The 12,377-nt window shown below is 35.0% G+C and overlaps 1 protein-coding gene across 1 annotated transcript in view; it reads left to right on the top strand.

Moving 5' to 3' along the window:
* CPEB2 (cytoplasmic polyadenylation element binding protein 2) overlaps nt 1-12,377 on the top strand; it is a 63,320-nt gene that overhangs the window by 48,825 nt on the left and 2,118 nt on the right. The window contains exons 7-10 of the mRNA XM_008566523.1: nt 3,985-4,103; nt 4,530-4,644; nt 7,533-7,714; nt 10,469-12,377. The exon at nt 10,469-12,377 is cut by the window's right edge and continues 2,118 nt beyond it. Coding sequence (XP_008564745.1) covers nt 3,985-4,103; nt 4,530-4,644; nt 7,533-7,714; nt 10,469-10,696 — 644 coding nt within the window. The 3' untranslated portion in view covers nt 10,697-12,377. The remainder of the gene's footprint in view (nt 1-3,984; nt 4,104-4,529; nt 4,645-7,532; nt 7,715-10,468) is intronic.

Below are 12,377 nucleotides of genomic sequence, written 5' to 3'. Positions count from 1 at the left end.
TAATTCGATCAGTCAGAATCGGTAATGGCAGATTTTCCAAAGTGAGTAAAAGAAAGGGGGAGTTTGAAAAACTAAGACTTTTCTTTGAACGTAATTGAAGTACAGTTTTAGTGGAAAAAATGCACTATTATTTTCATGGCTGAGTGAATTGATAGGCTGGAGAAAGGACTCCTAAATAGATCTCTTAAATGATCTGATTTTGACTCTGTGAAGAGAAGCATGATACAGAAGTTATTGGCACACAAAAACTAAAGATTTCTGGTGATGAATTATATGGACCATCTCCACTTTCTACCATTGAGAATTGTAGAACAGCTATTACTAGATCATGTTTTTTTAGAGAAATGGAATAATACAGTGATTTTTTTAAATATACTTTTAGATTTTTATACTTATGGAATCAAGAACATCTTTTAAATAGGGATTCTGGATCCCATGCCTCTATGAGAATCTGATTTAATGCTATGGGCCTCTCCATATACTCTTAAGTTTTCATACAATTTTGGAGTTTACTGGACTGGGATGTCCTAACCCCTTGGTTTAAAGAGAAATTTAGCTCATATACATAGAGATGTTCATTGGTCAGCTTAGTTTTAAGCTACCATTGTCCATAGTTTTACTATCTTATCCTTCCATAAAGTTTGTTTTGAGTGTTCAGTAAAAATGCCTGTTAGTTCCTAATGTTCCTTCCTAGCCTACCATCATTCATTGCCTGGACTGCTGCAGCCATCCTTCTGATCTGTCCACATTTCTAGTCCTCTCCAGTTTTTTCCCAGAGTCCAGCCACAGCAGTCTCTAAAAACTCATCAGATGATGCTATCCCTTATTCCCCTGCACAGAACCCTTCAGTGGCTTCTCTTATTGTTAGAATAAACACAAAAACGCTCCCCCCCACCCCCCGCCTGACCTTCCATCTCTCTAACTGCTTCTCCCACTGTTGCTTCTTGTTCTCTTTCAGTTTTCACAAACTGCCCTTATTCTCTTCTGCCTCAGGGCTTTTAGGTATGGTAGTCTGTTGCCTGCTTATCTTTTGTATCTCAGCTTAAGTGTCAGTTGCTCACAGAAAACTTTGAGGACCCACCTAATGAAGTCAACTCTTCCTGCTATCCTATCTCCTAGCACTCTTTCACAGCACTCACAGCTGCAGTATGACATTTTTACAACTTTACAAATATGTCATTGTTTTGTTAATGTTAGTGTCTTTCAATAGTCTTTAAGTCTTTATTCACCTTTGTGAAAATTTGTATTCTTGTATTCTTAGTAATTCACAGATTGATAATTGTGCAATAAATAATATAAACAACAATAAATACTATAGAATAGAGAAATTACTTTGACCTCTAGTAAGTGGGGGAAAGCTTCACTAAGAAGTTTTGAATTAAATCTAAAAGGTGCTATGTAATTTAAGTAGATAAAAAAGGAGTTGAACAGAGTTCCAGGCAAGAATTGAAGTGTACTTTTAGAAAGGAATTAGAATCGGTTTGGGTGGGGACAGATACACATTCTTGTATGAGCTGCTAGTTCATATAAGGGGATGGAATACTCGAAGCCTAGAAAGGTGGGCTGGAACAAATCGAATGAAATAGAGTAGTTGTCTTCATAGCTACTGTTGCCATCACTATCATTGTGGCTTTTGTGGTATTTGTTTATTTTCTCAAACTGAAAAAAAGAAGTTAGCACTGGCAAATCATAATTTTGTTGGTACAATTATAGTTCATTGTAACCATGGCAAAAGACCAGGATTACCAAACCTTGTTTTTTCAAGTGTTTTTTTCATTTCTGTAATTTAGCTTTTTCCATGGTTTGGAAACACTGGTATAGAAACATTAAGTTGGTGAAGCTACTTGTAATTAAAGCAGTGACTCTAGCCCTTAGATATTAAGCCACACTTGTATGTATGTTTCCTTTGCGGTGAATAACATTCACCATATGTGATTATTAGCTTGCTTTTATAAATTCTAAAGAAACTATTTTATGGCACGTTTTGGTTAAGAGTTTTTTAATATTTAATGGTTTGCATTAGCTACATCATGATCTACCTACCATATGGTTAATTAATTTTTGTGATACAAACATTCACTACTACTAATAAAAATTAATTAAGCAATATTAAAATATTTAATTTAAAGTATTATTTTAAAATTAATTAAGCAATGGGCCGGCCCGGTGGTGCACTGGATAGTGCGCCGCTTGGGAAGCGTGGCGGCGCTCCCGCCCGAGGGTTCGGATCCCACATACAGACCGGTTCCCGCTCACTGGCTGAGCGAGGCGTGGGAGCAACACCGAGGGTTGCAATCCCATTGCCGGTCCCCGGTCCGGTGCGGGGGCAACACTGAGGGTTGCAATCCGTTGCCGGACACGGAAAAAAGACAAAAGACAAAAAAAAAAAAAAAAAATTAATTAAGCAATATTAATATCAAAAATTAAGGAGCATTAAAAATATTGAATTTGAAATACTATTTTAGTAAAGTGGTCTTATATCCTCTTAATAATTACAAAATAGTTATAGTTCTCAGATCCTTGATTAAAGCCTTAAAGAAAACAAGTCTTCCTTTTTTTCAAGCAAATGTTTCTAGCAATTAAAAATTCTTAAGATGTGTTTTTTAATCTTGAATAATCTGACCTTTGGAAGTTTCTATTTTGTGTAAGCTGGTTTGACAATCAGTTGTCAATCTTTACTCAAAAATCATGCAACCAACAGGAAGAATAGACTTTATTATAAAAAGAAGGCATCAAAAATAAAAGGATTACTATTAACTGGCTTCAGATACTTCTTATGCAATTAGCTATTTTAATTTTATTAAAGTGCAGTACTTTTGTGCCACATCAGAACTTGTGGCATAAAATCCATCATTGACAATAAACTGTTTTTTGAGTTCCGAATAAAACATGACCTCACACTTCCCATTGTGTAATGGAACAGAAATGCATGGCCTGCTTGATGTTTGCTTCATATTGGGACTAGATTACAATGTTGTACATTTATTTGCGTAGAAATTTTGTTAAGGTAAGTTATATTTTTAGGTCACTAATAGTTATCAAAGCTTCTGGAAATAATTACAAAATAGTAAACTTGCAGTATATATCTTGAAGCCTTCTTTTTATAATGAAGTCTATTCTTCCTGCTAGTTGCATGATTTTTGAGTAAAGATTGACAACTGCTTGTTCACAAGGAAAGGAGGAAGGGCTTATTTCCCAAAGATGTAGAAGTCAAATCAAGAGCTTGGATCCAAGTCCAAACATAATCTCCAAACAGTTTGGAAAATAGTGTTCCATTTCTCATCTACGTTGAGACTTAATTCAAAAGTTTTGACCCATCTTTAAGGAATATGTTTCATTCCTAACTCTCTAGTGTAGCTTTCTTACTGTAATTTGGAAGTTTTCAGGGGACAGTGGAATTTTTCTTCTACTCATGGAATTTCTTGGGCCTTTCCAAATGTGCTTTAGTTCAAAAGTATGCTCTAGAATTTATATTATCCTGAAGGCATTTATAGGAAACTTGAGCTCCTCGTATAGTCAACTGGTCAATTCTGCCAAGTTCTTTAAGAAGACAGTATACTACTAAAAATGGCATGGGAATCTGTGGGGCTAACCTGGGTTTGAAATTATTCAATCAACTACTTGCTATGAGACTGACTTTGGGGAAGTAATTTAACCTCTTGGTACCTCAGTTTTTTCTTCTGTAAAATGTGATAATGTTTCATAGACTTGTGAGAATCAAATGAGATAATTCATGTAAAAGGTCATAGTACAGTACCTGATAGTAAATACTATATATAAAGCAGCTAACTGCTTTACTGAGTATTTGTTTTTGTGTGTATTCCATAGTATATTGTGTTCTTCTGTAGAAGTTTATAATAGTTCCAGTCCTATTTGATAGTTATTTTTTTTTCTTTTTCAAAATCATGTATTTTCTAAACTACTGAAATTTTGGGTGAGATCACTTACCTTGACATATTATCTTATTTTTAATGGTTATTCCAGGCTATGCATTTCTTCTCTTTCAAGAAGAAAGCTCAGTTCAGGCACTAATTGATGCTTGTATCGAAGAAGATGGAAAGCTCTATCTGTGTGTTTCCAGCCCTACTATCAAGGACAAACCAGTAAGTAAATACCATGTGAACTTTAGGCACAAATGCAAGTTTTCCAAAATCTGTTTTGAAAGTATTTTTTGTTTTTTCATTTTTTTGGGTTTTTTTTGTTTTTTGTGGCTGGCCAGTAACGGGATCCAATCTTGACCTTGGTATTATTGACACCACACTCCTATCAAGTAAACTAACCCACCAGACCTGAAATGTTGTTAATTAATTAAAAAAAAAAAAAACTATCATATTAAGGGTTCAGTTTTTTAAACATCCAGATGATTTATAGTACCTAGATCAAAAATTATAACAGTAATTTGTTTCCAAATTTAACTATACACATTTTTAAAAAGTAAAGGGATTGCTATTAACTGGAAAAAAAAAAAAAAAAAAAAAAACCAGCATAAACTACCAAGGGAATAATACCCAGTATAATTTTCTTCATAGGTTCAAATTCGTCCTTGGAATTTAAGTGATAGTGATTTTGTGATGGATGGTTCTCAGCCTTTGGATCCCCGAAAAACAATTTTTGTCGGTGGTGTTCCTAGACCATTAAGGGCTGGTAAGTAGAATGTTAAACTTTGTTTTTCAAAAAAATCATTTAAATATGAATTAGTCAATTCAGTAAACATTTAACAGCTATTGTGTACGTGACACTGTTAGGTGGTGCAGGGACAGATTCCTCATGCTCCAGTAGTTGTTAACTACAGAATTCTGGGAAAAATTCTGAAACCTTTATTGAAACTCTCAAATAACTAGAAAGGTGGACACTTATCTGTCGATATTAGTAGCTAACTCCTAGTAGACTCTAGAAGAAGAATCTACTTAAATATTTCTGACTTCTTAAGTTTATTTTGGGTCTTTTGTTTTATGTGGGTTAATTCTGGTATCTGAAGAAGAGATGTGTTTTTTTTTTTCTTTTTCTGTATTTTAACCATTAACTATAGTAGCATTTTAGATGAGTGAAAGATAAACTTCCGTTTATCAGTAACCATGAACCAGAAATCTACTGAAAGATGAGAACGTAATTACAGATGTAAATGCCCACTGTATAAGCAAGTTATGTGGTACCCTGTGAAGTATGTTAATGATTTCCATCACCAAACGCGTCCTCTTCCAGTCTAGGAGGTATGTGTTGAGGAACTGTTCACACAAGTAAATACTTACAGAACATGATGACCACTGTAAGGAAAGACCACGGGGAATAGAAGAACATATAGCAAGGGGATGTGATGTAGTCTGATATCTTAAAGATATTTGTATTTGAGCTGTCATATAAAGATTGAGCAAAAGCAGTGGGATTGGAGTGGAAGAAGGGGAGTGAGGAGGAGTGTGTTTTAAAGGGAACAGTGTATTCAAAGGTCTTGAGTGGAGGGAAGCAGGGTGCATTGGAGGGACTGAAAAAAGCCCAGAATGGCTGACTAGGCATACAAGGAGTGAGGGGAGAGACACAAGAAGAAATTGAAAAAGTACATAGGAGTCAGAACATACTAAGCTAATTTGATATTTATCCTCAGAGCAAGGGGAAACCACTGAAGAGTTTTTAAGCAAAGGAGAAGCAACCGTAAGGAGAAGCAACCGTATTTGCAGTTGTAAAGGATCAATTTAGCTAATGACTCAACTGGCTGGGGAGCCAGGCTGAGAGTAGCCTAGTTCAGGAGCCTGTTATTGCAGTCCAGGAAACAGACACTGGAGGCTTGGATTAGAGTAGTGGTGGCAGAGGAGAAAGAGCCAAGTGAACAGATGTCATAGATATTCACGGGGCAAATGCAAAGGCAGAATCACAGCTTTCAGTCTTAAGCCACTAAATGGATAGTGGTACATTTTACTGAGACTTAAGGAACACTGGAGAAGGAGCCGGTTGGGAGGGAATATTGTGATCTTGGTTTTGAACATGAGTTTGTGGCATCATTCAGTTCCCAAATAGAAATTTTAAATAAACCATGTGGTATCTGGTATATTTTTTAAGAGAATCACTCTTGCTACTGTTTTTAAAATAAACTGGGCAGTCAGGGATCTAAAGCAAAGAGATAAGGCTTTTGTCATGAACCAGATGGAAAATAATGATAGCTCGAAATAGGGTGTTAATGATGGAGGTGGGAAGATCGGATTCTAGATATGTCTTGAAAATCAAGTTCACAGGATTGTGTGTGCAATAGGGGGAAAGAAAACAGAAAGGATGAAGCCAAGAATCTCAACAGAGCAACTTCATCCTTCCCGTTACTTACTAACTGGATCAGCAAAAACCTCATCGGAGCAGGTTTAATGGGCTAGAGTAAGATATAAATTCCATTTTTAACACAGTGTTGCCATGTCTGCTAAGTATCAGTATGAGTTGTTCAGTAAACAGCTGCATATATGAGTCCCGAGGAGAGGTCCAGACTGGTGATACATGTACATAGTATTTGAAGCCATGACACAGGATGAGACCACCAAAGCCCGGAGTGTAGATAGAAATGTAAGAACTGAAACTTACAGTTCTCTGACATTGAAAAGTGAAGGAGTTCAGGAGAAACTATCAAGGAAGACTAATAAGTTATCAGTGATGTAGGAGGGGAATTAGTAGAATAATGTATTCTGGAAGCCAGGTGGAGAAAATATTTCATGGAGAAGGAGGGGACTGACTATGTTCAATGCTGCTTACAGGCAGATTGATCACTGGACTTCGTAATGGAGAAAGTGACCTTGACTTAGCAATCAAAGTAGAGTCATGAGGTAATAGCTTGATTGTAAAGTGTTGAACAAAGAATGTGAGAAGAAGGATTGGGGAGTACAGGAAAAAATTTTGAGGAATTTCGTTTTAAAGGGAAGAACAGAGAAATGAAGCAGTAGCTTAGAAGGAGAAATAGTGTTATGAGAATATTTTTTAAAGATGGTACACATTACAGTATACTTGGGAAATATCCAGTATGAGGAAAAAAACAATGGTACAGAAGGAAAAGGGGAGAATTGCTGAAGCAGTGTTCTTCCATGGTGAGAACAGTCTAGGAGACAGACAGTATACATGTGAATAGAGTGGATTTAGAGAAGAGCTTGGAACTATTTATCTGTATTACCAGGAGAGAAGGCAGAGTGGATAGTGGGTTTAGTGTTGGTAAGTGGGTAGATGGGTAGGGGTGAGTCTAACTTTATATTAAAAAAAATAAAAATGATGGGGGCCTTTCTTAATCCCAGTCTCTCCTTGAACAACTGCCTCCTGTCTACCATATTCCTCCTGGTTAAATGTTAGTCTCCTATTGACTTTTCCTTGCCTCCTGTCTACCATATTCCTCCTGGTTAAATGTTAGTCTCCTATTGACTTTTCCTTGCCTCCTGTCTACCATATTCCTCCTGGTTAAATGTTAGTCTCCTATTGACTTTTCCTTTTTTTTTTTTTTTAAAGAAGTACTTAAAAATTGTTAATTTACTGTGTTTTCTCACATTTGCTGTAAACTTCTTTTCCTTTCAAAGTGGAACTTGCTATGATCATGGACCGGCTATATGGTGGAGTTTGTTATGCGGGAATTGATACGGATCCTGAGCTAAAATACCCAAAAGGTGCTGGGCGAGTTGCTTTCTCCAATCAACAGAGCTATATTGCTGCCATTAGTGCTCGGTTTGTTCAACTTCAGCATGGTGATATTGATAAACGCGTAAGTTGCATATTGGGTAATCACATTATGTCCTATCATAAGGTGCTAATCCAAAGCTTACTACCCTAAAGAGTTAACAATATAAATCAGACATTGAGTATTTTTTTTTATACTCCATTAACTCTTAGAGCTAAAGGCTATTATAATAAAATGTTCTTGAAATGTAAGATTCTTAAACACACTTTAAACGTTAGGTATAATATAAAAAATCTAAATGTTATTTTAAAGCCATTTCAAAATTTTTGTATCAGCCAATGATTTCTAAATATCCTAACCATGAAGGCAGAGCTTGTTTTAAGAGTTTGTAACCTGGAGCCAGACTGCCTGGGATCGAATACCATTTCCACAATTTGCTCTGTAATTCTAGGCAAATTAACCCTCTCTATGCCTCTTTTTCCTCACGTATAAAATGTAAAACAATAATAGTATGTCTCTTTCAGTTATTTTGGGGATTGAATGAATTCACATATGTACAAGCACTTAGAGTAGAACTTGGCACAGAGTAAGTTTTAATTTTCACTTGTCATAAAATCTAAGATAAAAATATATTATGTATATTTCCCTAAAATAATTGACCTAAACTTTAAAACATTTGCTGTTTAGTGCTTAGGTCATCATAATAAGAACTCTTAAGAACTCCTATGCATAATAACTGAAAGCCACCCTATTGAAGAATTCCTAGTACTGATTTACCATCTAAAATAGAAGAACAGGGTGAACAAAATGCAGTTATTCATTGACAAATCTGTTTCATACTAAAATCTATGATAGTTCCTATACATAGCTAAGGAGTATTCCAAAATAATGATGTTTACATTTATAGTACAGCTGATATATACTAAGAATATGGGATAAATGAATTTTTTTATATCTAAAATAGTAAATATAATTTGAGTGGTTACTTATTTTCCCATAGTAGCAGTTTCATTTAATAAAGCCTCTTTGAGGATTTTTGCACGTTAAAAGACTATTTTGGGGACAGGGAGTCTAGTTAACTAGGACTAATTGAGTAGACCATAGACTCTAGAAGTAGTCATCAAAGTAATTATCAAACTGTCTCATTTAGAAAAGAAGTATAGGATAGGTTCGACAGTTCACAAATGCAGAGTGGCTTCTTTGTTTGCATAGCTACTTAAAACGTTGCCAAAAAAGTATCTAAGAGGAGAGGCTGTGCTTTTATTCATACACACATCATAATCTTTTTGAACTGTGTGAACCTTAGAATTCCTTTAGTTCTTTGGTTTTCAGCCTCTGCTGCACATAGTCATAAAGGAAAAAGTTAAGAGATAAAGATTGAGCATAAAAATTTTAGAATTTGTGTCAAATATTGTTATAAAAATCAAAGGCCAATGGAAAATAGGTTAAAAATCCTTAACTGGCAAAGGTAACTTATAAATCAATTAAAAAAAAAAAAAAAAAACTCCAGCAGGAAAATATGCAACAAACAAGCAATTCAGAAAAGCACAGTGGCCAATATACATAAAATGTTTATCTTAACCATAATTAATGAAATACAAACATAAAAATGTAATTTCATTACCTTTCTATCAAATGTTTGTCTTACTTCTTTTCATCAGCTTTTCGGTCGTTTCAAGTTTGTTGTCATTGTTCTCACAAATAAGGCTGCAGAAAATATCCTTATATATTCATTTTCTGCACCATGCAAGTATTTCAATAGAATACATTCAGAATAGAAATTGTTAGTTCATTATTTTTTACCTTGGGGAAACTGTACTTTATCTCAAATCCAGCCCTTCAAAACACTCAATTTCTTATCCTTTTTCTAAGGAATGGCTGAGATCTAGGCTGTCAGAGAAAGTAACCTTCCATTCATAAAGTTATTACAAGCAAGAAAGCAAGGCTATCGCAGCTAATAGTAGTTAACACTAATTTACAGAATATTTACCATGTGCCAAGCATTATCTTATGCTTTTACATGCATAATTTAATCCTCACAACTCTGAGCACATTTTATTATTCTCACGTTGGAAATGTGGAAATAGGTTGAGAGGTTTATCATTCAAAGCTGATTCCAGTCTGAGGTTTTCTGCTGTTAGGCCTTCACAGTGGGACTTTTACTTAATATCTTATAAATTCACAGGAGTTTAGACATGCCATTCATGAGATTATCCACAGTTATGGTTTTTCTGTACCAATTATATACAAGAAGGGCATGTCTCTCACCTACAGTAGAGAAGCACTGCTGTAATTGGTGGGTGAGGGCTCTGCCATCTCACAAGGTGGTATTGGAATGGGCAAAAAAGGGCTAAAAATCCTTTGTTCCCCCATGACTATTTGATATCCCTTCTGTTTTTCACTCAGTCACCCATACCTCTAAAAATATCAGCACACAGGTGTTTCAGAGATGTTACTTCAAGAAAGGTGAGGGGTGGAATATTTTGCAAATCAGATTTTTTAGTTTTTAAAATTATTTTCTACCTTTGGAAAATATGAACATTTTCTTTATAGTCCTCTGAAAAAAAATATTAAAATAAAATAAAATTACCAAATTATGTGCTCCTAATTTAACCACACAGCCAATTATGAAGCATCATATATAAAATGACTAGCACAGGAACAAAATGACTTAATTTTTTTTTCAATCTATAGTAAAGCTACTTTCCTGGGAAACTGCCTACTTCCCTTTTAGTGCTGGTCCTTTTCTCTAGAACACCATACAAACATTTAAATTATTTCTAAATTTGATTTCTGAAGCAGACCCTAATGAGACATTTTTCTTCTCTTTTTTTCTAGGTGGAGGTAAAGCCATATGTGCTAGATGACCAGATGTGTGATGAATGCCAAGGCGCACGCTGTGGTGGAAAATTTGCTCCCTTTTTTTGTGCCAATGTCACTTGCCTGCAGTATTACTGTGAGTTTTGTTGGGCAAATATCCACTCTCGTGCAGGACGTGAGTTCCATAAGCCATTGGTAAAGGAAGGTGCCGATCGCCCACGTCAGATCCACTTCCGCTGGAACTAAGAATAGCAAACTGGCCGCTATCCCACAAGGAGAGAAAGGGTGCATGTGGCTTACTGTGTCTGAAGATACTGACATGCAGAAGAAATAAGTGCATTCTTCTGCTTTCACCCCAGCTGTCCATACGTGCATCTTTATCAGCAGCCAAAACACTGCAAGCCTCTTGTTTTTCACCAAAACCCTACATCTCAGGCTTACTAATTTTTGTGATATTTTCATGTTAAAATAAAATGTTTTTTTGTATTTTCTCCAACTTATTTTTATATGTAAAGTTAAAATTAGATATGAGAATGTTTTGCGTAGGGGCAACACAGTCTGCTGCTATATAGTGGGTGAAGCGTGCACTTATTTCTAAACATGGGTTTTTAACTTCAAGATCTGCCCCAGTAATTTACCAAAGGTAGCAAAATAATAGTGAAGATGGAATATGTCTGCTACAAATGCTTATTTTTATTGTTGCTATTTTCAGTGTATACATAAACTAAAAATTAGGGTTGATTTTTTTGCTCTCCATTTTGACTTGCAAGAAATAATACCTCAAGATAATCTGATTTATTAGCTATTTTTAAACATTTTTAATCACAAGCTGTATTAGCTTTGCTGCTATATAGGTGTTATGTGTAAATGCCACCTATTAATACGGGATTGAAAATGTTAGAGACACACTGCATTGCAGACAAAATGCAGGCAGCACAATATGGCCTAAACTGCCATAGTTTTAGAATGTGAAAAAAATGCATGTTTACTTACCTGTATACACCTTATGCATGCACTAGAATTATTAACTAACAAGAGGTGAGGTATTGCAAATGTTCAAAAAAGCTCTCTTGAATCTAGGTAGCATGAACAAACTATATAATTTGTTTAAAAAAGCAAACTTGCATGCATTTTTGTGACTTCAAGTAAAAAAAATTGTCCTACATGTGTACAATATGCAAATTAGTTTTAGATTAGAGAGTGCAGCCATTTTGTGATCTGGTCGGTAGTGGAATCCGATTTTATGCAGACTGGATGTAATATTTGTAAACCCTGTGCAATTTTGTGATGTGCGGTTCTGATTCATGTGCAGTGATATAGTATAGTGAATAAAAGAATAATAAAAGAATTGTAAAGAAAGTTGATTTTAGCCCCTTTGATAGTTCATGATTAAGACATTCTTTATAAACCAAAGATGGCCAGCACACTGCTAACCAGTCACCAAATGTAAGACCCATAAAAAACCCATATTTTAAAAAATGAATTTTATAGAAGAATGCAAAACTTTAGTAAACCTAAGTAAAGTCAAAATGGAGATGGAGAAATATACAGATGGCTAGTTGCATAAAGCGAAATATTACTTTTAAAACAATGGTGAAATCTGGCTTAAACTTGCTTACATGTTTGACTTATGTATATTGGGGTCTTCTGTCTAAACTGGGGTCACTGTTGCATGGAACTTTGTTGTTCTTAATGGTCAAGAATCGCTTTTTTAAAAATTTTGATGAAGGAATTTTGGTAATGACTTTGCTTGCAGTTTTTTTTTTTTTTTTTTTTTTTTTTTTTTTTTTTTTGAAAAAGTGGCATGGAAACATGCGGTAGTTAATGAGTTTCTCTTGGTACTGAACACTATTAGAATATCATTAGTGATATTTTTTCTCTTTAGAGTATTTTTAATGCAACTAGCCCCTCTATTTTAATGTAAGAG

Source organism: Galeopterus variegatus, unplaced genomic scaffold (genome assembly GCF_000696425.1).
Source record: "Galeopterus variegatus unplaced genomic scaffold, G_variegatus-3.0.2 Scaffold250, whole genome shotgun sequence".
NCBI lineage: Eukaryota > Metazoa > Chordata > Mammalia > Dermoptera > Cynocephalidae > Galeopterus > Galeopterus variegatus.
This window is presented reverse-complemented; position numbering and strand designations above follow the sequence as displayed.